Source organism: Synchiropus splendidus, chromosome 6 (genome assembly GCF_027744825.2).
Source record: "Synchiropus splendidus isolate RoL2022-P1 chromosome 6, RoL_Sspl_1.0, whole genome shotgun sequence".
NCBI classification, from domain to species: Eukaryota; Metazoa; Chordata; class Actinopteri; order Syngnathiformes; family Callionymidae; genus Synchiropus; species Synchiropus splendidus.
Window position 1 is genome coordinate 8,845,961 of NC_071339.1, and position 25,206 is coordinate 8,871,166.

Below are 25,206 nucleotides of genomic sequence, written 5' to 3' on the forward strand. Positions count from 1 at the left end.
CTACTTTTCCCAAAATCTCAATGAAGAACTATAGATTAAACTTCCATATTGTGAACAGAGCCTCACAAAATGTGATGCTCTAGATCTAGTTGAGCAGTTAAAAGTGTGATTCTAAAGCAGAGATTCAGTCAGTTGGAGTATCAACGCTACTGTATATCAATTACACTAATGTCACTGCAACAACATGTTTCTCGTCTAAACCTTCTTCCAAGACTAATATCAATGATTTCAAGTCATGAATGAATGCACATAGGGTCACTAAATATGTGTATTTGAGATTTTAACAGGCTGCTTTGTAACTTCTCTCTTTTTCTCTCCACAGAAAAAAAGCTGAAATTTAATAAATGAATTTCATTTTTCACAAAGAAATCATGATGGAAACAGGTTTAAAAACATTTTTATTTTTTTGGTCACTGTGCAGGATGCAGGCAGATTACACTCAAGTAGGAACGTTTCCTTCAAGTACTCAAGCTGAGAAACGAGTGAGTCATTTGGGAACATCTGGAGGAAGGTGATTTATTTTTACAATAAAGCTGTCACTGTTGAGCTTTGGGATTTGAATGTAAATGCAGTGTATTGTAATTTGAAGACAATGATGTCATGTTAAGACTCCGGGTCCTGCGTGAGGTGCGGATAAAAGAAGTCTCTCAGAAGGTTCTGCACCTGGACAGGCTCGGGGGTCTCCACCGCTTGGACCAGGTTGGGATTGAGGACCATGCTTGGGAGCTTCGGAAAGTTAGAGGGCGCAGATCGACTCTGGGCGGTGTGGAGGCCCTCCATGGCGCTGGAGAGCCAGATGAGCCTTTTCAAACTCTGGATGGTTCGGCCACGGTCGTGCATCAGCTGGTGCTCCGCCACAGCTCGGCGACTGTGGGACACACGGGAGAAGCAAACTAAATGAAATGCTTCGAGATAACATTAACCGTAACGAATGGGATTCTAATCACCTCTCGCTCTGTTGACAATGTCCAGTGGCAATGAAGACAAGACACATGAGTGCGAGCCACTGCACATGCCGCTGGGTCAACTGCTGCTTCTGAAACACACCAAACACTTCCAGTCACTTCAGCTGTCATCAAAACTGCTCGAGCTCTCCTTTTCCAGAATCAGAGTCAGAATCAGAATCAGAATCAGAGTCAGAATCAGAGTCAGAATCAGAGTCAGAATCAAATTTATTGCCATGGTCAGTGGGGAGCCCACCAACTAGGAAAGTATAGTATAAAAAAAGAAGAATAATTTATAAAATAAAATTAAATAAAATAAAATAAAGTAAAAATAACAACAAGGCTGTTCACGAAGTCAACAGTCTGACGGCCGAGGGGAAGAAGCTGTTCCTGTGACGGGCGGTTCTGGTCTGGATGGACCGTCGCCTCCTGCCAGAGGGAAGAGGGACAAACAGTCCATGTCCAGGGTGAGAAGGGTCGGCTCTGATCCCACCTGCACGTCTCTGGGTCCTAGAGGCATACTGTGACTGCCAGGTGAGCCGTGGGAAGTGATGCAGTTTCACCCAATATGTCCAGAGATAGTGGTGTGAAATATGACATGAAATCTTGAACATTAGATCATGATGACGATCCACCAACGTGAGGAGATTGCATGGGTTTGGTCACATTCTTTCTATACACGATAGACCTATGCTGATGCATTGACTCGTCCATAGCTCTTCCCACACATACACACACAGGAAAATCCCTGTCAAATGTCTGACTTTGAGTTGTTTTAAAACCTGACTCTCCTCTAACTTGACCACACACCTCCACAACAGAGTGATGGAGTGATCCTTATCCGACCCGCGACTCCAAAGACTGTCTGCACCGCAGACCTAACGGCTAATATGACGTCTCACTTCAAAACTTTACTGACACTCGTAGACTGTCAAAGTTTGCTTCGTGGTTTAAAAGCTAAGTTAATAAATGTGCTCCAAAATGTGAAGAGAGGAAGAGTAATTGTTCATGTGAAGCTGAGGCAAAGAATGTTAAAGATTTGTCTAGTAATGCCCCAAACTAGAATAAAACCATGTTAAAATAATCCAGTTTTGCACCTCCGCTGTAGAGGTTCTGTAAATCAGAAGACAGATTCAACATGACAGTTTGCGACGCGGCTCCAGGTTTGCTGATCAGATTTGTGCCTGAACATGTAAGTGTCAAAGTGAAAGGAGACAGATTTATCTTTAGAACCCGAATCCTCCTCTTCTTTACTCTGGCGTTTTCACACTCTACGTAAGTGATGGCACTCCCGCTGCATACAAAGGAGACAGACAAGGGGAAACAAATGGGTTTTTTTTACGAACCGGAGACACACGTTTGTGCGACTTCGAGTGAGTGGCATGATTGAAAACTGTCTAGATTCTTTTTTTTTTTTGTATAAATAAATGAGCAATTGCCCCACAACTGCTGGGAGATGCTTTCGATAAATGTGTCGGTTCAGTCAAAAAGAACAAAATGTCTGTCAAGAATGAGTGAATTCAAATAAGAAGTAACAGTTAGAAATTCAATCATTTAGCGCCTTTCAGTACACATGCATTGTCACTGCACAGTCGAAGGTTTACGCATTGTTCCTGCTGGAAATGAGAGCACAGTTAATGTCGACTGAATGAAGTCGACTGGATTCTCACACTAGTGCGATTAAATTCTGACTCAGCATCAAGTAAGGAAGGTGTATCAGTGTACAAAATGTTTTGCGCTAAGATTCCCCGCCAAGAGGACATAGAAAAATCACATACAAATAAAAGATTGGACTCCACAGTAAGTCTGAAGTTTGTATTGTAATTGCTTTTCAAGTTATACGTTTTAATAAAAGGAGAAGCGTTTTATTCATGATGTGCAAGTGATTTTAATGGTTGGTATCAGAATTTCTGTGAAAAATACAGAGGTGTCGATGAAGATTAAAATCCTGACGGAAAGAAAAAGGGTGTTTCTGTTTGGTCTTTGCATCAGTCTTTTCCAAAATACTACCAATTATTTTTGGATTATCCAAACGTAAATTCTGCTGCACTGACGTATAATAAGTCAAGAGGCACGAGGATGAAGTCACTGAACAGTTAAACATTTTGTGCTGAAAATGTCATCGCTGTTTCACACGTTTATCAACAAAACGTCCCAAATAATTTTATAATTTCATTTAATTATTTCACTGAAGCATTCGCAATATGTTTCTATATATTTTATTTCTACTATTTAAATAGAATATTAAAGATTCAAAGATTGTTATTTTACCACGACTGTCTAAGTAAAAGAATAGGTGATACAATATAAAGAGAAAGTAGAGGGTGCAGATCAGAAAAATGTACTTACGAGGTCCATATTGGTGACAGAAGGTTCTCTGATCTTTATTGACTTATAGTTCGACCTCCAGACCTTTTATAAGGCAGGCTGATGCACACGCGCACACACACACCTACACAGACCACCCACCGGATTAAAAGCCACACAAACTGTGATTGTAGTTTTTGATTTGCTAATGAAACATACGTCAGTGGCATCGTCGCTCTGACATGTGATTTATTTTTATTTGTCAGCAAAGAAAATATCCAACACTTTCCGAGTGATTTGCGTCAACGCAATCCCTACACATCCCTCTCCTGGTGAGGGACGTTCAAGCGCTCGCAAGCATTCTTTATATAAGCAGTGGTTTTGAAAGGCTGGATGAGATTCCATTGAGGGATTATCATTTCCCATTTTTTGGTCTAATCCTCACTGTTCCTCTGCGAGAGATTGAGGCTCCTCACAAAGAAGGGTTGAGATAAGCGGCGCTGAATACTGCCATTCATGTTGAGGCTGGAATGAGTCATATGGATGCAAATGTCAGCAAACTGTCACTTCACGTTGCAACTTTGGCGCGGCTCTGCAGGGCAGATGCTTGCTGCCTGGAGCTTTTCTCCAGTTGCTCCACGTGGCAACCACCAGCAGCTCTAATGAGCATGGCTGAACTGGAGTCGCTGGTTGCTGTGGTGCATTCATCGCAGACAACTGCCCAACAACAGAGACCTCAGGGAGACAGTGGTGGGAGGGGAAGTGAAGTACGATTCAAGTCACTGTGAAGTAATTGTTGAGGGAGAGGTCAAAAGAGGTCATTGAATCTGCCGTCCATCGGAGGGATGATTTAAACACAGGTTATGCGCACAAAACTTTGCAAAAGTATTCATCGCTTTTGTACTTCAAACTTCTTTCCCAGGTTCAGAACCCAGAACACACTTATTTTCATGGCATTTTTTTAGACTATACATTTGATGTGAGTATCCTGTGTGGAAATATAAGCTACATTTCCAGCCATTTGTCTTCAACATCAGGTCAAATACTTGAATATGAGTCACTGGACCCAAACCTGGTGCAATCTTTGGAGCTAACATCCAGATATTTCTTCGTCATTGTACTGTACCTTAGATTTCACATTAAACCGACACATACCTTTGATCAACTTTATACTTGGCTTCCTGTAACGTACTTTAAAAACTGAATTTATTAAATGCAGTTATTGTTTAATATACATTGCCTGTGTAGCATCTGTTAATGGGAGACACTGCCACCTGACAAAAAGAAGAGAATTCACTGACCTGTGGGGACAAGAGATCTGGATTAGTTACCCAAGAGTTCAACATTTAAAGGGGTTGATTCAAGCAAGGAAGGTGACTGAACCAGCTCTACATGCAGGCTCAAGGACTGAGGTCTGGAATTCAACAGAAGGCATGACTGTCCACATCATGGAAAGCGGGGCGTTCTGAGAGTTGGCTTCAAATCAGACAAACACGAACATATCCCTCACAAAGTCATCCACATCCTTAAACGTGAGCTCACTGAGCGACCAACACCGTCTCAACAACCCTTGCAAAAAACAAAAAGGCAGCAGAGGAGTGCTACCTCACCAAGAAATGATTGGTTACAACACTTGGTAATTTCACAAACACGGTTTATGATTGGTGTTTGCCGTGTAGTTGAAGTTGTCTCAGACAACGAGACCAAGTTGCGCCACTAAATGGTGCAGTGGAGCTTGTTAAATAATCCCAGGTCTTTGTCCGGGATGATTTTCCTCCACAGCTCTTGAAACTTCTCTTTTTGACACAGTTTTTGAAACATCTCCCGCCCGTAGTGCCTGCACAGAGAAGCATATATATAGATATGAGGCATAAAGCCACGCTCCGATGACAAGAGGCAATTTTGTGTGGACGACCTGACATCCTGAGCAGCATCTGCAGACATTTTCCACACGGCTTTGAAGAAAGTTTCCACAAATAAGCTGTTGTTTGGTCGAAGGAAATACTTCTCTCCAATGATGGTTGTCAGAAGGTGGAGATGCTTCGCAGCGCTGCCCCTCACAGCAGCACAGCGGTGACTGAGGCATAAGAAAAAGTCAGGAACTTTAAAAGGACGTAAGTGAGAAAACTGAGGTGACACATTGAAACACATCTGACTTTGAGCGTTCATACTACAGAAGTGTGGGGCATTAATGACGCTTTCAATGTTAAATATGGATCCAGACACAGACAGATAAAAGACACCTAAAACGTGTAGGTGCCCTGTGAAAAGAAGACATTTGAAGTTTCATCTTACTCCAGTCCAGTGTTCAGCAGAGAGCTCAACGTCTTCTCAGGACTGCAGTTCTCCACCAGCGTGTCGAGAGCGTGGTCCGCCCTTTCATGAATGAACTTGTTGATGGTCTGTGAGAAGGTCAGAAGCAGGGCGCGGCCTATCCTTTCCGCAACACAGTCCATCTCCTTTCCCATTTGAAGGTGAAGCACAGCTATCGTGTCTATTGCTTTGACTGCGACAGCTGAGCGCAGGTTGGACACCTGCATGTCATGAACATGAAATTCACAGCTCTGTTAAGACTTGCATTCGTTTGGATTAGAAAGTGACTGCCACTTACGCCTTGCTCGAGTGCGAGGCAGACCCCGTGGAGTTTCAGCTGGAGGGTATATGGGTGGTTGATCGCCAGAGCTTGAACGATTTGGAAACCTTCCATTTTCTTTGTCCTATGGAAAGAAAGAAACGCCTTTGCTGTGATGGTTGCGGAGGCCACTTGCAGAGCTCTTGGTTTCTTACCAGTCATTTGCACTGTTATACTGAAAGAAGAGAGACATTTTCTCTGAAGGATTTGCAAATGGACGTGGCTTGTCTTTACAGACAATCTTTGTTGCAGCGCCCTTCGTCCCACGGATGTCGGATGGCTTTGAACATGGCTGCCGTTTCCCCTTCAAAGTTCCAACCTTCATTATTTGGGGCTTGGGCCCACGTTTCTCTAACCGGCATTTGTTTCCAAAGAATCCAAGCTTGCGATGTTGGGTTTTGTTCACACAATTCCCAGAAGGGTTTACAACAGCCTGGGGCTTCACTCCTCCATTTGGAGCCATTGAAAGTCGCAGGGTTTTCCCAACATGGCCACATTGCTGCTTGGTCGTGGTGAGAGAGAGGGGAGGGAGGACGTTCTTTTCCGGAGATTCCATGGGAACTATAACACTTGGTGATAAACGACGGAGTGAAAAACGGAATTCTTTGAGCTTTGCGACACATTCATCAATCTGGGCCTTTGTTTCTTCGGTTGTAATGAATCCTGCGGGGGGCGAGAAAGCACTTCTTATTACTACTAAAGCAATGATCTCAGAATCACAACACCTTCAGCATATACTTACGTGCCATGACAGGGATGCGAGAACGCATCACGGTCGGAGGAGCAGCAGCAGTGGACCGAGCCACTGCTGCTGGGCGACTGCGACGGCAGCCATTGTTGACAATGGAGCAATTTGATGCGTTTGGCTCTGACGGCGAATCTAAGCAAGACCTCTTCCTGGGCTTCTTTGGGTCTTTTTCAAACATGATTGTCCAGCTGGCGGTGATTTTAGGGCTTGCAAAACTGTCCTGTGCAAGAGACAGGCTGTCCAAATTGGAGGTTTGTGAGGAAGAGAGCAGGTTGGATGAAATGTCTCTCTGAGGATGAACTTTATCAGCTATATTTCCACAACACCTCTCAGCCTCTAGACTGCTAATCAAGTCAGACCGTTCCCTTGGAGAAGAAGTGTCCACACCTCTATCCAGAAGGTCAGGACTGCAGCTCCTGTGATGGGACATGATCATCTCATGGCTATCCAATACATCTTGACCTTCCAGATGATCCTCAGCGAACAATAGCTCCTCATTTGGGTGTGTTCCAAAACCAGTTGTCCCATGAACTATCTGGCTTGGCGTGGCGGAAGATGACCACTGAGATGAACAGCGTGGTTCTTCCTGGTGTAAAACTGCTGCATCTTTCTCTGTCACCTTTTCATGTGTTTTCCGTACACTATGAACAAAACTTTTTACGGGTTGGAGCTCCGTTGATGTAAAACCTAAAGAGTCATGCAAAGAGAGATCTGGGCTGATCGTCTTGCTGGTAGACAGGTCTGCAGGCTCAGCCACACATTCACCCTTTTCAGCCTCCTGACCATATTCAAAGTCCACCTGTTTCTCATCAGCAGTCCAGGACTTCTGGCTCATAGAATCGGTAACAGTCAAGTCAGGACTTATTCTCCACTCCTGCTCAGAGGAACCAGGGTCCTGTGGAGGCAGCAGTGAAGCAGAGTGTTCTGAACTCCGGGGTGACCGTACCGTGTCTTGCTGGGGCAGAGAAACACATTCTCTATGGTCAGGAGCGTTTGTCAAGTCCTCCATCTGACCTATGTTGCACTGTTCACTTGTGAGGCTTTTGTCAACACACAGCATCCGAAGCTCCATTGGAGTGAATCGGTCGACGCTGCTGAGAGTGTCATCTGAACTTAGGTATGGGCTCTGGCTGACGCAAGATTCTCCTTGCTGGGCGACACCATGGGTGTCAGCTGCCTTCTGGGCTTCCTGGTATAACTTTTCCTCAAATAAAGGATCCCTCTGCGCCTCTCTTGCAATCCATGAGGCCCAGGTCATGGGCACGCTGGAGGGTGTGAGCCGGCTGGCCGCTTCTTGCTCAGCTAAATCACACGAGTGGAAAGACAAAGACAACAGCTCTGGATAGGAGATCGGCATCTGGGCGGGAGATGTTTCATGAGTTAACTGTGCACTAGGTTGGATCTCCTCTGGACTAGCACATGCAACTTTACCATTCATCTGCACTCCCTTGCAGTTTAGTCCGTTTATTTCTATCGTGTTTTGCCTCACACTACTTCTCGGGGACGTGTCTGAATAGATGTGGGGGCTCATGCTCCTGATGGGAACCTTCAGGTCCCTATCAACGCGATTATCAGTACGTTTCTGAGAAAATCTTTCCTCAACATGATTCTTTTGCTCTTTTATGGTGTTCCAGCTGGTCAGGCAAATGGGCTTTCTCATAGTAGAGTTAGGGCAAATCCGTTCTTTGAGCTCTGAGGAGATGTTGTTGTCCCATGACGGTAAAGGTAAGGAGTCATGCAAGGATGAGGAGAGGGTGAGTTCTTTAGGACAAAATGAATGATTGTGCTGTGCACCATCTCCTTGAGCATTCGCTGCGCCCTGCTTGTGGAGCAGCATATCTCCGTTAAGCAAGTGAAGACTGTCCTGATCCATGCGCTCAACAGGAGTGTCTGTCTCTCTTGCATCACCTGACCCAAGTTCTTTGTCTCTGCTCCATCTGGTTTCACTGCTTAACTCACAGACTTCTACGTTCTTGTCAGTTTTGAGCAAAAACTCCTCGGCATCTTCAGCCGCCGGGAATCGTCCGTCCGGAGAGGCAAGAGTCTCCTGTTCTAAGTGAGGTAGATGTTTTCTTTCCACAGCATCAAGTTCCTTTGCATCAGGCTCACTTTGATCTAGGGCTGCGCTTTTAATCATCCCTCTGTTGGGGCACAATTCCCTCAACTCAGTCGGAGTGAACCCGTCGACGCTGCTCAAGATGTCATCCAAGCTACTGTATGGGCTTTGGTTCCAGCTGCTGGACAGAAACCGAGCCACGCTATGGGAATCTATTGCCTTTTGAGCTTCCTGTCGCAGTTTCTCCTCAAACAAAGGGTCTTTCTGTTCCTGCTTTGCAATCCACGATCTCCAGCTGAATGTGTTGTTGACTGATGGCTGTGAGTTGGTGGTCATTTTCTCAGACAACGCAAAGTCCGATGAGCATGACGGCATGGGTGAAGACGAGATCTGTGGGGAAGGAAGACAGTCCTGCAGAGGCGAGATGCCAAGCTTCATCTGATAAGCACCGTCACTGGATCTCTCTCCAGACAGAAACCTCTTCCCATGACCAAACTCCGGCGCTGTCCCGTCCAAATGAAACCCGTTGGTTTTCAGTTCAGGCGTGCAGCTCTCCATGCTGCTCAGGCTTTCGTCAAGCTTCAGATACGAACTCAGGCTCCAGTGGGACGACATCAAACTGACCACCATCTGAGAATCGGAGGCTTTTGGATTGTCCAAATACACCCTCTCCCTGAAGAAAGTGTCCCGTTGGTTGTCCTTACTGATCGTGGAGTTAAGGCTGCTTTTTGGATCACACGACACATTTTCCACTGCGGTCAGTTTGTCCTCAGGAAACGGATGATGTGGGGAGGAAAGAGAGTTCTGCTGGGGCAAAATCATCAGAGTCTTTTGTAAAGCATCTTCATGTGCTTTTGGTGCGACCCAAACATTTTGTCCTGGCTTAATCAGTGCAGCCATCTTGGGCCGTCGATGATGGTTCACATACGGGATTCTGGGTTTGGCTGATGCTCACAGGTATCTGTCCAAGACAGTGTGGCATGTTAAGTGAGCAGGAACTCTTCCAGGTCTCGCCGATCACTTGAGTATAAAATACCTGATCTTCACCAGTGATGTCATGACTCCATCGAGAAAAAAAAAAAAAAAAGATTCAGGAATTGGTTTGACTGCTATCAAAAATCAAATCTCATTCCAGCGCCAAACCGGTGCCTCAGAATTTATAATTTTGATCAAATGATGGCCTGACGAAACCTTTGATCATCAATTCTGGATCAAAAAACATTCCTTTGATTTCCCCGGGTGCTTCAAAGGAATTTGTGCCGAGGTCTCACCTAGACCGGTCAACGCCTTTCTTCGCTTTAAAGGAAAGGTGCAATAAAACCGTAGTTACCTAGCATAAATACCCGCCAGCCTGCAGTATTGTGTATACTGGAATAAGGACAAGTGTGATACAGGCAAATACTATATGTTCAGCATGTTACCTTTTTCTCCTGCCCACATCCGCTGGTCCTTTATGTCATCAACTGATGGTAAATACGGGCGATATCCATGGGGAAGGAAGACAGTCTTGCAGCAGGCAGATTCTGAGCTTCAGCTGATAAACACCTTCATTGGATCTCTTTGAGGACCTTGGCTTTTCCCCACAAACAAGCTCCGTTGTTGTCCAATCCAAATAGAAACAGATTTGTATGACATTCAGCTCAGGTATAGCATAGCTTTTCTCAATGCTCGGGCATCGGCTCCAGTGAGATGATGTCAAACGGGCCATTCCCAGTTCCTGAGGCCTTTTCATTTTCCAAATACATCTCCTCCCTAAAGACAGTCTCCCTGTGTTGCTCCTTAGGGTGACTGATGGTGGAATTGAAGCGGCTTTATTGACCACTGGACACATGTTCCTCTGAGGTCAGCTTATGCTCTGAAAAGGAAACATGAGTTCTGCTGGGGGAAATGGCCCATCTTCACCAACCGTGCTGCTTGTCATGACTCCGTATAGAAGGAAGAGGATCCAGGAATTAGAGTGAGTGCCATCACAAATACACATCTTATTCCACTGCCAAAATAATTATATATGACTTTGATCTAATGATGGCCTTTGATCATCAACTCTGGATCAAATAACGTGTCCTTTGATTGCCACCAGGCGCTTTAGAGGTCTCACCCTTTTTTAACTTTAAAGGAACACTTTGGTGACCTTTCCTGAATATTTAGCTAATTCTAATAAATTAATCTAATTAATTCACAAGCTGTGTCGTCATGACTTTTGGCCACCACACGACTCACTACCTTTGTTCAAGCGCCGTTCTCTGTTCATCCATGCCACGTTCTTCTCGTTCTCGTTTGCGTCCACCAGATGGCAGCGTTGCACTGCTTAGTTCTCGTCGCACCCGCGGTCTTGTTCTTAGTAAATCGTTTGCTTAGGCGTGTGAAACAAATAGAAAGATTCAACTGAGTGCGGTCACACATAGTATAAATAACCAGCGATATCAGGATTACACAGAAACAGAATCAGAAAAACTTTATTAACTCCAAGGGAAATTGTGTTCGTAACATGCTCTGTACTCAACATATCACAATAAATTAAAAAGAAATAATATTATAAAGTGCAAAAACAAAGCTATACTAAAGAGCTTAGAAACCACGTGCAAGAAAATGCAGTTCAAGAAGAATCCTTCATCGTGATTTTTTCAGAGATGAATTGTATGTTTTTATTGCCACATGGAGAGAGGAGCTCCTGTGGCGCTCGGTCTTTGAGTTGGGTAGTCTCAGCTTGTTGGTACATGTGGTACTGTATTGGACCAGGAGCAGATGTAGGTGGTGAGTGATGTTGTCCAGGAGGCTCCTTAGTTTCAGGAGCATCCTTCTCTCCATAACCGTCTCCAAGGACTCCAGTTTCACCCCCACCACATCACCAGCTTTGCGGATGAGTCTGTTGTGTCAGAAACCATCCAAATCTGATTTCAGATACGGTGGATCCTCACCTTTGTCGTGCCTTTGCCAAGCAGCAAACAGGAGTACTATTCCCTTTTAATCTCTGTTTAACAACACTCATGTAACAATGAGCGCTTAACATCATCACCCCTGAATGTCCTCATCCCAACCCCGAGGCTGACTCCTTCATCGAAATTGAGACTTTGTTGAACACTTTATAGATGATATAAATTGATCTGATTTGGGCTCAGAGTCCCATTCTGCTTTTTTTGTAAACAGATTATATTGGACTTCAGAAAGAGCGCGCTGTGCTGAAAGCTGAAGCTGCCGACAGACAGAATCTTCCCACCTGGCCATGGCAAGACTGCCTCCTCTAGCTCTTTCTCCTGTCTTGATCCTGATCTTAGCATTGACAGCGTCCACTTCATTAGCGGTTTGTCTCTCGCCTTGGTGCCTGCAGAAACACCTCGACTCATTTCTCGTCTTGACCTTTTAGTGACCCCTTAAACAACCTCAGTATCTTCACCTCTCCTGCATCTAACTCTGCTTTCGAGTCCAACATCATGGCAGGTCAGGCATCCATTCCTGGTCTCCTTCCTTTCCTGTTGATCTCTGTTCAGTACTGCAGGTGGTTGATTCCACCTCCTCCTCCTCACTCCCACATCGAATCATCAGCAAACATACAGTAGTGGATGAAAATACATCAACTCAACTGTGATTCAGTGATCTCCGAGGGCTGGGCTTTTAATATTGTCACCAACCAGTTGGATTCATTGTTGCTGTAGTTAATAATGAGGGAGTTTCTTATTGTTACACTGGACACTGCAGGTGTCATAACCTGCTGAGAGGGTGAGAGTTTGGTTGGTGAAAAGGAGCAAGAGGTTTGTGTATACACCACTGACCAACACCAGAGAACCAACACAGCAAATCCTCCGCCACTCTCTCAGCGTTCTCCTCCTCCCACCAATACTCTTACTTACTTTTCGAACGTCCCAGACTTCGAACAAATCAGAGTTCCAACGAAAATTTCTAGATTTTTTTCTTCTGATTTCGAATGAAAATGCAGAACTCGAACGCCCCCGAAAAAAGCTGGAAAAAACCTAAAGTACGCAGACCCATCAGCTGACCCACGACGCGCTTTGTTATTGTGTATAACGCAGCCTCTGTATGCAGACGTGTCCCGTTCGCTACATTTGCTGACTGTTTTTTCTTCATATTGAGGTGTAAAACCTTTCCTGTCTCTGGACCGTGGTAGAGTGTCACAGGGGAGGTGCTCGCTCTCCACACCTCCACTCCAGGGTTTGATGTCCTTGTGTAGTGGGCTGGAGCTGGGACAGGGATGAGGCGAGTCTGGGACAGAGCGTGACTTGGTTTATGACTTTATCACAGCCAAACTGCACAGAAGCGCACATTCAGAGCTGGACACGCACCGGGCACCTCTTCACTTCTGGAGAGACGTCACTCACTCGGCAACCCCTCCCACATGCAGCGGCCACACACACAGAGGAACAGCGCACCTGCAGCAGACACTCTACATTCACTCCTACAAAAGAATATTTTAAGGCTTGGAACGCATTATGTCTTTTTCCATTCATTGTAATGGGAAAAATCGATTCCGATTTCGAACAAATCGCTTGTTGAACGGCCGTCTGGAACGGATTGTGGTCGCCACCATGTGGCTAGCTTTTCGAGAGCAGGCTTTCTGAACGACCAAATCGATCAATACTGGCCTCACGAAATCTGACAATCTACCCTAATATTGATATTTTGGTGCAACTGTATTATCTGACTTGTTCTTATTGACTCTTGAAATGTGGTCATGATGTAACAGCGGATGGTTGTACGTTTCATTTCACAGGTTAATGGGGAAAAAAATGAAAGAAACACTCAATGACCAAGCTGAAATACCAATGGCTTTATTTTATGTATATAGATTTGTATATATATTTATATGTATTTATATATATATATATTTATATACTCATGTAACAACTTGTACTCAGTTGCTTGATTATCATCTTTTTTCAGCTTAATTCAAACAACATGACACTAAAGACCAAGGCATTCCACATGATCATATCTTACAAAAGAGTAAAGAAAACAACACGTGTGTCTGTCACAGTCACTCACCCACTCACACTCTCTCTCTCTCTCTCTCGCACGCACGCACGCACACACACACACACACGCACGCACGCACGCACAAGCATACACACTAATGTACAAGTGTCGTGGTTCTGTTTAAGCTGTAAGAAAGAACTGAGAAGTAAGAAGAGACAGACAGAGACAAGCGGACCAGAGGGAGCGTGAGGAGAAACAGGCGGAGTCGCAGGAGGTGAGTGGGAGGAGTCTGTTGCATAGATCGAAGCAAACAGGAGGAGGACAAGGGTCGACCGGAGGTGAGACACACACTGAGGAAACAGACATGCAGATGCATACTCCTGCATGTGCTATCGGTTTGTGATGAGAGCAGGACTCTTGAGGATCACACACCCGAGTGAGTCCCACTGTGTGCCCTGTGATGTGCTTGCAACCTGTCCCGCCTCACACCCCAGGTAGCTGGGAATTGCTGCAGACCTGTCTGCCAGTGCAAGATCACTTAAAGAATAAGTCAGTGTTTGGATTCTCATCCTTATCAAAGCTGCTATTAAGCTCCTTTATGAGGAAAAAGCTATCTGTAGCAAAAATAACATTGTAAAATCAAATCCCTGGGTATTTCAGGAGAAAGAATAAAAATTTCCAGTTGACGTATAGTAGCCTTTAAACACATTGAAAAACTCTCAAAAAGCGAACGACGGATGCTGTGACTGGTCGGTTAAGAAGACCTAGCTCCTCGGGATATGGCTGATGAAGTCAGGTGTTTGTGCATCCACGACGACCGAATCAACTCCAGACTCAAACAAAGCTTCCTCAGTGTGTTTCACCTCCGAGCGCTGATACATGTGTCCAAGAACCATTCAGGGAGGGGCGCGAACAGGTCGAATGCCACGGGGGGTGGGAAGGGACAGGTTGTGGTCTCATTCCATACTAAAACATGCAGAACACAGAACATTGAGCACATATACTGAACAGTTAGTTTTTATCCAAATGCATTTTTTTTCCCGTATTTTTGTACAGAGAGTGGCGTTTAGGTTACACAGAACACGACGGAACCAATCACACCAGGTCAGACATATTGCTTTAAACCACCAAAGTTTGTATATATGTCATGCATGCCACATAGATGATAGTATGTTTTACAAAAATAACACCAACGCCTATTACTGTGTATCATAGTAATTACAGAAAACAAGTCAGTCTTTTTTTCCCCAAGAACAAAAAAAAAAAATCTACATTTACATCCAACATATGGACATAGTAGATGTAAACTATATATATATATATATATATATATATATATATATATATATATATATATATATAATTTTACTTTTTCATTTTGAGTGGAAGTAACGGTTCTCAGGTTTCCTCATGCTCCGATGGTGCACTGACAAAGTCAGTGCTGGAAAGGAAGCAGTCACAATGTGACAATAATGAGTTCTGCCTCGCTGAGCGTTTAACTCAAGAACAAAAGAACTGAGATATCGGTGAGTATTTTTGCTCCACTGCTGAGTCTTTTACAGTTTCCTGCCGTGCCCTCCAGTGGCACCAAGCACGAGACATCAGGGCAACCAACTGCGAAGCGACACCACGATGAGGAGCAGGGTGAAGGAAGGGGCAGGCTTTATCAGGTCAAGGAGCTGAGGGGGCAGGGTCGGGACCTTTTGACAATATGTGCAGAAGAAGGAGGAAAAAAAAGACTTTGGCAGAATTTGTTAAAGCTATGCTGCGCGCTGATTGGCCGATTGCCCCCTCACTCTCTTTTCACCACTATATCAACATATTTACACGGAGGCGAACATCATCGTGCTCCGTCCGATTCAGTCGCACAAGAGAACGTGATGAAGCTCCATCTCATCACCTACACACAGCGTGGAGTAGAAGTGGTAGCACAAGCACAGTTTAACCAGTCACACGCAAACAGCTGTAGAAAATGGCTGGTGCCGCAGCAGGGTCCGCCCCATTAGACTCCATGAGGAAAACCATTTCACTACCTTGAATTTAGAATTGAATTTGGGGTTTGCTATGCTGAGCGTCCGTGCAACGTTTCCTGGTGTAACAGCATATCCAATGGTCACATGGCTGCTCACAGGGCTCAAAGAAAAAAGCAGGTTCTAACTGGACTAGCAAGAGTTAGCTGCCATTCCAAGTCATCAGTCAAATCCTAGAAATGCTCCGGTATATTTTTTATATATATATATATATATATATATATATATATATGTATATATATATATATATATATATATATATATATACATACACACACACACAGAACTATTTCGTAACCCACCGAGGTTCCCGGATTAGCATTAGCAAGAGGGAATTAGCTCGCAGAAAAAAATCGTAATATTACATGGCAGTCTTTTTTCTTGGTCCTTTAGCGCCATTCACAGTTTTGATCCGGTCCATTGTGCAATGCACGACATTTGAGGTGTCACCAACGCCAAGTATGAGCGACTATATCACGTCTGTACAATAGTGTCTGCAGTGGTCAGAAATTTGGGAAGAATGAATGAAAGAGTGGGACAAGTCTCACCATGACCACACCCGCAAGCTTAGTTTGCAAGCTTCTTGGTGCTAGTTCATGACTCGTATCTACTTGTCCATCTTCTCTTGCCTCACGGGGTAAATGTTAGTGCCTTTCTTTGGGAGTCTACCTACATAAGTGTCTCAAAGAATCCACAAATTCGCCTAAAAAGGAGTGTGAGGGGGCGGAGCCTGAACCAGAACACCTCCCTTCTGGTTAAGTTGGAAAACGTCGATACACTCATTCAATCATTTGTAGCGTCAGTACAAAGGAACCCAGGAGTTGGATAAATATTCACACACACTTGCATTTAATGTTAGATACAGTTACTCACTGACCTATAGTGGATAATTGCAGAATCACAGAGCGTTAAGTGTCACAACAGCGTAGATATACTCGTGTGTAAAGGGGGAGGGGCGAGTTGGGATGGGGTTCCAATTAACCAGGAAGTAAACAAAGTCACTTGTCTTTGAGCCCTAACATCAGGTGACCATGACAACACACGTGGCATTTTAATATTTATAGAGCAGTAAAAAGACACAGTCCACGGTAGATTCATCTCATTCATGTACTGCACTGTCACCAAACTCTTCGGCTTATACATATATATTCATATATCTCCAAAATATTAAAAAGTACTTAATATAAAAATACAGAAGAATTGTAAAAAATGAGCAAAACATCGAACTTTATATGAAAACCATGCAAGAAAGATTTCCCATTACTCGGTTAAATAGTAAGCTTGAGGAGGGAATGAAAGGGAAGTGGAGGGATGAGAGAAGTGCAGGCCACCGCCACTCACTCGCTTTTTATGTAAACATTGTAAAGGTCCTTAAAACTTGGATCGGCAGTGACGACTGATGATTTTCTTCTTTTTCTGTTTTTGGTCATGTTTGGAGTTAGAGGGTCAAGAGAGGAGGGGCGAAAGTGGAACGCAAATCTGGATAACAGTGACTTAAAAAACAATACAGACGAGCTAGAAAATATGGCTCTGAGATACATAGAAAAAGCTCATCGTTGGGGCGCGGAAGAACCAAGTCGACGGAAAATCGCAAATATGGCAGTAGTAGCATGACACTCCGACAGTGTCCGAGGGAATAGCACGCCTCGCTGTATCTGATTGGATATCTTCTTTCAAGACATTAATCTGTGGACGACAGCGGGGATGTAGCAAACAGCGGCAGGGGGTGTTTCAGAAGGGCGACGGTTTGATGTCGACAGCTGAGAGATGAGACAACAAGGGAGGGAGAGCGGGGGGTGTTGCTGTGCTGCTGCCGGATGGTCACTAGTTTAGTCATTTGACGAGACAAATGAGGATGAGAGAACCGATGGTAGGATGAGATGAGAACTGTCAACTTTCAGTCTGGTGAGTTCAACTGACTTGATTCTGGGGGAACGCTGTGGTGGAGTCGCCACGTCTGTCTACAAACACAAAGCATTCATGGCATTGTCCTGCTCAGTCTGCAACATATTATGGTGCTTTAGACGCTCACTTCATGTGGAAACACATGATGTTTTGCAGGAGAAGTGACCACAGATAACGTCCACACACTTCTGGCAGCCACCTCAAGACAGTGTAGGAGCAGCAGCAACCTAGACCCCAGAAGTGGTGCCTGAAGCATAGTGGCCCAAAGTAGCTCCTCAGAAGGAGATGCTGTAGTGTCACCCAGTGGAACACGCGCCAGAGATTGAGAATGAATGGAGCCGATCGGACAAAAAGATGTACGGAGCCACTCAACAGTTTAACTGTTGGCTTGGGCTGACACTGGTCAGACCTTCAGAAAGGGAATCATTCATCCGGACGGAAAGTTGACAATGCTCTAAACGCTGCTGCAGACAAACAAACACTCCCACACGGACAAACAGGTTTCCAAATAATCATTCCAGGGTTTATCATGCAATTCAACACCTGTGAAACACAACATGCAATCGTACTACAGGTGGGAGCCACCCACGGACGCACACGTGTCCTACTGACACGGCGGGTCGCACGGAAGCAGACTGCTGAGGTCGGATCCCCCCCCACCCCTGCGGGGCGGAGAGAGAGCTCTAGCTGGATGTGGCCGTGCTTTCAGGGTCGTAAACATTCCGTCCTTCCACATGCAAACACAGCAGCTGAAGAAAAACCAACACGTAAAGACTCGATGAGGGAAGAACGTTTCTTTTAACAGTTCAACCTTAAAGACTGTAGTGTCACACTCACAAGACATTCGCAGAGTTTGAATCGACCATTAATTAACATTCGTTAAGAGGTTCTTATAAACAGACATTAAAAAAAAAAAGAAAGTTTAGCATTTGCCTACAAATCTTCTGATGGCCACGTCAGGCTGTTAGCGGAGTAGGAGAGCAGAAGCCTATGTACATGAGAATCGCTGCACTCTTAAAGTTTCTTTTTTTTGTTATGCAAGAATGAAGCAACAGAACACAACATGCTGCAGCCAAAACCTGCAAAGATCGAACCCAACAATTTTAAAAGCTTAAAAAAAAGTAAAAAATATACACGAATGGACGAGGACAGGTCCGCCACACTGCCCTCTACTGGTTCATTTGTGGTGGTGACGAGGGGGGGACAGAACTTACAGGCAGAAAAGCGCCACAGTCAGTGAGAGGGGAGCAGTGAGGGGAATGCGGGTGATGAGTGATGACTTCTTTCCTGGGTGCAACAGTTCAAGCTGGTGGGATGAAGGTGGAGTTGAGTTGGCTGATGCGTTAAAGAGCAGGCTCTCCACCTCCCTCCGCTCCAGAGGAGCTTTGAAGGAAGTCGGTCTCCTCTCCGATCTCTTCCAGGGGGTAGCGGGCCTCCTCCTCGGACAGGGGGACGAACTCAGGATGGGCCATGAAGCTGTGGATGGAGCTACGGGACTCTGGGCTCTCCAGCCCCGCGTACAGGGAGCTACGGAATGCGTTCACCACTTTAATCTGTGGAAGAAACAAGCAAGAGGGTCAGCAGGTACCGCAGGGAGGAATGTCACAGGGTACGATGGGATGGATGCTGGCGGGAACGGGAGAGGAGCCATCCACGAACACGCACGGAGGATAAGAACACTATGACGGAACAAAAAATGTTGCAATTGTCCAGGCATCACAAGACCACAATCTAGGGTGCAACAACAAGGTGCAAAAAAAAAAAAAAGTGCACTTAATGATGAAGTATTTGGATATACTGCATGCATGGAATGCTTATTTTTACACTGAAAGGCTGACTTGTTTTGAATAATAAAAAAGGAAATCAAAAATTTATTTCCAAGGGTATTTACTTTTTTTCCCCGCTTCTTTTCTTTCGGTTATTTTTTCTCCTCAGGAACCTCACGTACATGTTCGGGGCCTCCTCCTGGCAGGACATGCCCGGTGCACCTCACTAGAGAGGCGTCGAGGAGGCATCTGCCTGATGCACGCTGACTGACTTCTTTCAGAGTGGGCACGTAGTGCTGCTACTCTGAGCGTCTCACTCACATTACAGCCGTTTGTTCTTCCCCAAAGCAGGCTAAAAGGGTTATTTAGAGCTTTTACTGATCTGTTGTTACAGTTTCAACCCGCAAGGCTAAAAAGGGATTAAATGACCCTCACAAAAGTCATGAAGATAGTGATTTGTGTGTTGCTAACCTTACGTTCCTTTTGATCTGGGAAACCTCTTCGACAGAGTAACCCTGCAGATTCTGTCAGAAACCCTCATGTTGCTTACCTTTTTTATTTCCCTGTCAGTGAGTCCCACGTTTTCACTCCCACTACTGCAGTGTACATCTGTCTCAGTGTGGTTCTAGCATCTAGTGTTGTGACTCCTCTTCTCCAACACCTGCGCTGAATCAAGCAGCAGCGTGGCGCAGACTGACCCGAGATCAGTCCGGGCATACGATGCTCCTTCAGTTTTCCACAAAGGAATATGTGCTGGGCTGGGCGCCATAGGACAAGAGTTAATGCTGTTTAATGTGCCGACTAACACACACATGCTGTGGCTCCATCCGTCACGCCCAGGCCGCTCGCGCTGATCGATCCTGACTATTGACTTTGCTAATTAAATTTGCTCTAGCACGATACCCACACTGTTGCTGCAGCAGGATTCTCTTTGGTCGAGCATTTGCCGCAGTAAAGCGATGCCGATGTCAGCAGAAGTTGGGGCATCACATATAAGCACAGTGATGGCAAAGTTTCATTGAACTTCACAGCTGCTCATAGCTCTGAGGACTGTGCTGGAGCGTAGAAGTCAAAGCGATCGCTGTTACAGTTATGTCAACTGTGTATTTGCCACCAATTCATCTGGCACGGGAAGACAGCTGAAAAAAGGAGTCAATAGATTGACCTTTACAATGAGCTGCACACCAGCAACATAAGGAAGATGGCATCTACTTTGAGGAGTATTTATCTTGAGTCATTCTAATAGTTGTTTTGCTGCTTTTTATTATCAACAACTTCCACAAGTTTCCTAAGCTCCACAGCAGAGGGTTTGATTCTTGATCTGTTTACACGCTGTCCTTTGGCTGCTCTCTCTTTTCAGCCCAAAGTTTGGTCCTCTGAGATGAAGCTCGGGCTGATCGCACAGATTTATACGCACCAGCAGACACTTCTCATTATAATTAATAACCTTGCAGTTCAAAGCTCTCTATTACGGAACCACCGGAGAATCGCTGCACATTGCAGCTTACGGCACGCTCGCGCGTCAAAAAGCTCTGGGCTGTTAAACCCTGAGAGACTTGCTGAGCCTGACAGATTTAACCCTGCTCGGGATTAACCCATAAAATTATCTTGGTGCCTGGTCTGTCGCCTCAGTGGGGGAAATGGAAAACAAAGGAGAAAAAAAAGAAATAGGGCAGAGCTTTTCACAGCCCGTCGCTGACCAGGTTCTCCTCAGCGGCCGACTGGTGATTTGTTGTCAGGCGGCAAGTCACCACCGGGTTAATCGATGCTGGATGAGGGTATAAATCTCAGCCAGTGGGTGGAGGAGGAATCAGTAAGCTGAGATGGACGTGGTGAAAGGAATAAAAATAAGAGCAGGATGGAAGAACAGGAACACAAGAAGTTGAAAGATGACGCAAATGAATTAGAGACTGGGGGTGGTCTGCAAGCTTGTCATGTGATCACGAGTCAACAAAAATGGAGTCCTCAGTATATGGCAACCAATTCTAGGACAAGATCTGTCCCTGAAGTCTCAAATGTTAGACCCTCCTCCACGGACAGCTGGCTTCTGATTTCTTCTTACAACAATCTTTGAGTGTCATAACACACATAAGCTTTCTGTGTGGTGGTCATATTGCCATGGTACAAAGTGGACTGCAACCATGGCTGTTACTTGGTTAGGGTGGCATCTTTCGATGCAGAGATGCTCTCCATTGAGACTCCAACAGATGTCTGAGCTCTGTGTCCTGTTTCAAGGTGAGCCATCTCTCTTTGTCGCTCTAGATTTTGTTTGTGAACTACGGATTGTGGGAAGACTTGCTTATTAGCTATGAATATAAAATATGTACTAGGAACAACTCACATAAGCTAGCAGATGGTCAAAATAGTTTGGGGAACAACTCCACCAATTACGAACTCTGAAACGGTCTAATTTTCATCATGAGAAAACGGCTGAAGGTGATCAACAATAAGGGGATGTGAAGTGACACACACAAGGTGATAATAAGCGAGACCTGAAGGTGTTGCTGGAAAAAGAGGAAGAGGATGGTTCTCAGGATTGTATCAATGTGAATATGGTTAATGTCAACTAGATCATAGATCACACACTGTCAGTTGTGCCGTGGAAAGTGATCCAATTTCACTTTCCATATCCTATAGATCGATGCGGACACGTTGACTCCTTCATAGCGCTCCCCACACACACTCATAGCGAGGAAGACGGTCAACTGCACAACTCTGAGTTGCTTTTAAACCTGATGCATCTCTAACTTGACCAAACACCTTCACGACAGAATTGGTGGAGTGTTCCTTGTTGGTCCCTCGACACCAAAGACTGCACCACAGAGCTAACAGAGCTAATGTGACGTCTCACTTCGATATTGACACGCGTAGACGAAGTTTGCTTGTGGGTTAAGCCTAGAAACTGAGCGCAGAACCAAATACATGCGCTGCAAGATGTGAAGAGAGAAGGAATAATTTTGCCAAATTTCCCAGTCCGATCTGGAGACGGGTCAGTAGCTGAATATTTTCACAAATTTTTGCAGGGCTTTTGAGGAAGCACAAATGTGGTTTGGCTGAGGTTCCTTTGGTGGTGTGCCTCAGGATTTTCAATGAACGAAGTGTGAAGGCTGAAAAACACTGCTTTAAGGCGCGTTCCAACGGTTCTGTCACACAGCATTAACGCTGGCTAGAACATCAGTGAACAAGTGCACTACAAATCAGACTGGACCAGTTCTTAGTGATATTGGGGTTTGTCAGACTTTGACAGGAGCTTGCAGACGACCACCAGTGAGATGAGCAGCGGAGGGTCATGCAGCAGATCATGCAGATAATAAGACAGAGTCCAGCCAGGTGTGGCGTGGTGTTAGCTGGCCTCTGGTCGCCCACTCACTGCCTGCATTGGAGGAAGAAGCAGCAGTAGCAGCGGTGGGCGGAGCCCCGGCCGAGTTGGTAAGAGAGGCGGAGGAGCTAAGTCCCACATGGGTGGGACTAGAGAGAGTTTTGGCAGCGGTGGCATCATTGTGCTGGCTGACCACGGACGGCTGGCGGCGCAAGGCACCCGGCACTGCCGCCTGGCCCGTCTGGAAGGTATAAACCACATCCATCTGAAGGAAGGAGAAAGTGTTAGAGAGCAGAGAAAAACCAGCCCACAGGAGAGTTAGAGCAGGTGAGGAAGAAACATTAATAAGAAAGAGGGAAACTCGAAACACCAACTGAACTGTGAGAACAGATGATTTACATTGGATCATTATTAATAAAGATGGCGGTAAAGGGAAGAGAGCCAGATTCACAAATTTTAAGATACTCATTATCCGTTGATAATCCTCTTCCCTTTTTGGAACCCTTATTTCGTCAGGTTGTCATCTTTCACTAATCCATCCCCCAGTCTTTGTTCCCATTATTATCATCAACTGATTGGGTCTTTGCACAACCACGCAGTGTTGAGGCCTTTTCTTTGCTTCCTCTCAGTTCATTTATGTTTATAGTTTCGATTTATAATTTATTTTAGGACTTTTGCGTAAATCAGACATTTGTCTAAACAAACAGATCAGTGAGATACAGTCATTAAAACTGACTGACTGTGGAAAACAGTCTTGTCACTGAACTCCACATTTACATCTCCCGTGTCTCTGGAGTTCATGAGGTTGACAAAAGAACGGCTGGCTGCTGCGCCGCTGTGGCAGATTATTTAAGCACATTCTGACCCATTTACTCCTTTCTTCCCATCGCTTTTGTGGGGAGACTCAAATCAGGTTGTTGGAGAGGTTTCGGGAGAAAGAGAAAAGTTTGACACACAAACAGAGAAATGGCTGTCACTTAGTTAGTGAAAGACAAAATCCAGCAGAAGCTCCGGTAGAATGACAGGATGAAGAGAGGAACGGAGGAATGAATAAAAAGCTTTTGAAGGCACTTGGAGGGGAGAGGAGACAGGAGGAATGTGTCACTTGGAATGACTGATAAAGTTTCTTCGGCGAGGTGCCGCTTGTACCAATTATACCCGACAGTATCTGACTGTTGAGGCAGTGAACAGCACAACGCTGCCCACCAGGATTAGAGAGGAGGACAGCGAGAGAAGCGTGGAGAGATAAGAACCTAATTAGCTTCCAGCATTTCGTCACCTCCCCCTCCATCCCCTCATACGCCCGTCCCAGGAGAAGGACGCAGTGATACTACAGATACAACAAGAGGAGAAAACACTGCTGCATTTCCCCCCCGGTTTGTGGAAACAGAAGAGCAGAGCAGATACGATTCAGTCTTGTCTCGCATCACTTCATCCTTTTATGACGCTCTTCATCTCCACGGCAGACAGGTGGGGTTTGTTATCGGGAACTGGACTCACCTGACAGCCTCCCTCGCCTCAGGTACATTGCTGTCAGAAAACTGCAATTCTTTTGGAAGGAACTGGAGAGGCTAGAGGGTCAAACATCAACGCACTTCAATGGTGGCCACGGTGCGGCTTTTTGACAAAGGTCTTTAGCTTTAGCTTTCGATGTTAAGTTGTGATCCTGCAGGTGATTTCTGTAAAATAAGTGAACTAATGTGGTAGTTCATTAACAAATGCGGACTAAAGTTTGTACACCTTTTTAAAGGGATGTGGACGCTTTGGATTATGTTACAGAATCCACAATGTTCTCCAAAAACACTGTGAGATGTGGCGCAGTGCGTCCACAGGAGGAACCCAAAATGAAAGTACTTACTTGTGACCCAAATCACTCATGAACTGTGGCAACACGGTATACATATGTAAACACACAAAATAAATAGATACAAATAAAGAGAGAAAGCAAATAAATATGTTTGGTGTGTCAGTGTGTGCAGCATTAAGATAGCAGTAAATGTTTACACTGTGATGAGCAGGTCATTTTTTGGTTTATATTCGATATAAACTCAGGCTGGAAAGGAATGTTGTGGTGAACAAGTGGCTTCATCAAAAAGACCTTCTAGAATCTTTAAAAGACACAAACATATAAAGTGGTGCTAACGGCTTTTTCGACTCGGAAAGTGTTGGACCGGCATAAAACCTCAGAGTCCTTGTGAATTTTCTGAATGTGGGATCAGAGTGCAGCAGTCCGTGAGTGTTAGCATGAATTCTAATGAAGTCTCTTGGGACTGAGTGGGGACTGCCTGTGGACAAATTATGATCATGTGCTGATGCATCTTGTTGTAAGAGGGAGCAACACAAACATGCTCTCGGCTGTTGGGCGAGTCATTTCGCTGAGCAGATGAAGTCCTGCAACCTGTCATTGTCCCACGGAACTGAAGCAGCAGCAGTGTGAAATTATCTGCACAATAGGTTCTGTATGTGTTGAAGATTTGGTTTCACCACCCAACACTGAGGTTTGATTGAGTTGAATCACTGAGTAAATGTCAAGTCGGACTGGAGCAGCGCCCAGCACTAAACGACAGAAG

The 25,206-nt window shown here is 45.1% G+C and overlaps 3 protein-coding genes and 1 long non-coding RNA gene across 11 annotated transcripts in view; 1 reads left to right on the forward strand and 3 right to left on the reverse strand.

Moving 5' to 3' along the window:
• Positions 1-482: 482 nt before the first annotated feature.
• pth4 (parathyroid hormone 4) lies at positions 483-3,317 on the reverse strand. Its single transcript, XM_053868271.1, has 3 exons — positions 3,294-3,317; positions 948-1,036; positions 483-868 (listed from the first exon to the last, which is right to left on the reverse strand). Exons 1-3 carry the CDS (start codon positions 3,300-3,302, stop codon positions 604-606), a joined length of 363 nt encoding a protein of 120 aa, XP_053724246.1. The 5' UTR covers positions 3,303-3,317; the 3' UTR covers positions 483-603.
• Positions 3,315-10,667, reverse strand: LOC128760672 (TOG array regulator of axonemal microtubules protein 2-like). 3 transcript variants are annotated; one of them, XM_053868262.1, is made up of 7 exons: positions 10,109-10,667; positions 6,626-9,648; positions 6,039-6,546; positions 5,863-5,968; positions 5,547-5,785; positions 5,167-5,328; positions 3,318-5,088 (listed from the first exon to the last, which is right to left on the reverse strand). In XM_053868262.1, the coding sequence occupies exons 2-7, from the start codon at positions 9,585-9,587 to the stop codon at positions 4,968-4,970; spliced, it is 4,098 nt and encodes a 1,365-aa protein (XP_053724237.1). In that variant the 5' UTR covers positions 9,588-9,648; positions 10,109-10,667; the 3' UTR covers positions 3,318-4,967. The 3 variants fall into 3 exon arrangements, with proteins under 3 accessions (XP_053724238.1, XP_053724237.1, XP_053724236.1); XM_053868261.1 differs by having other exon boundaries at positions 9,724-10,667; XM_053868263.1 differs by lacking the exon at positions 6,626-9,648 and having other exon boundaries at positions 3,315-5,088.
• On the forward strand, positions 10,071-14,895 carry LOC128760675 (uncharacterized). Its single transcript, XR_008414856.1, has 3 exons — positions 10,071-10,331; positions 10,471-10,644; positions 13,802-14,895. It is a non-coding gene; the product is annotated as an uncharacterized LOC128760675 (long non-coding RNA).
• LOC128760673 (plasma membrane calcium-transporting ATPase 1-like) overlaps positions 13,465-25,206 on the reverse strand; it is an 85,306-nt gene continuing 73,564 nt past the window's right edge. For 3 of the 6 annotated variants that reach the window (XM_053868267.1, XM_053868264.1, XM_053868265.1), the window contains 2 exons: positions 22,688-22,901; positions 18,955-19,104 (listed from right to left, as the gene is read on the reverse strand). In XM_053868267.1, the coding sequence (XP_053724242.1) occupies positions 19,100-19,104; positions 22,688-22,901 (219 nt within the window). In that variant the 3' untranslated portion in view covers positions 18,955-19,099. Of the gene's footprint in view, positions 19,105-22,687; positions 22,902-25,206 lie in introns of all 6 variants that reach the window. The other 3 variants (XM_053868268.1, XM_053868266.1, XM_053868270.1) reach the window with 2 other exon arrangements.

What these genes read in the sequence shown, in the direction of transcription:
- LOC128760672 (XM_053868262.1), bottom strand. Translation starts at nt 9,587, where the DNA reads ATGGCTGCACTGATTAAGCCAGGACAAAATGTTTGGGTCGCACCAAAA. An exon ending in TCGCATCCCTGTCATGGCAC is followed by an intron (nt 6,547 to 6,625) that starts GTAAGTATATGC and finishes CGCCCCCCGCAG; the next exon opens with GATTCATTACAACCGAAGAA. An exon ending in TATAACAGTGCAAATGACTG is followed by an intron (nt 5,969 to 6,038) that starts GTAAGAAACCAA and finishes TTCTTTCCATAG; the next exon opens with GACAAAGAAAATGGAAGGTT.
- pth4 (XM_053868271.1), bottom strand. An exon ending in CATTGTCAACAGAGCGAGAG is followed by an intron (nt 869 to 947) that starts GTGATTAGAATC and finishes TGTGTCCCACAG; the next exon opens with TCGCCGAGCTGTGGCGGAGC.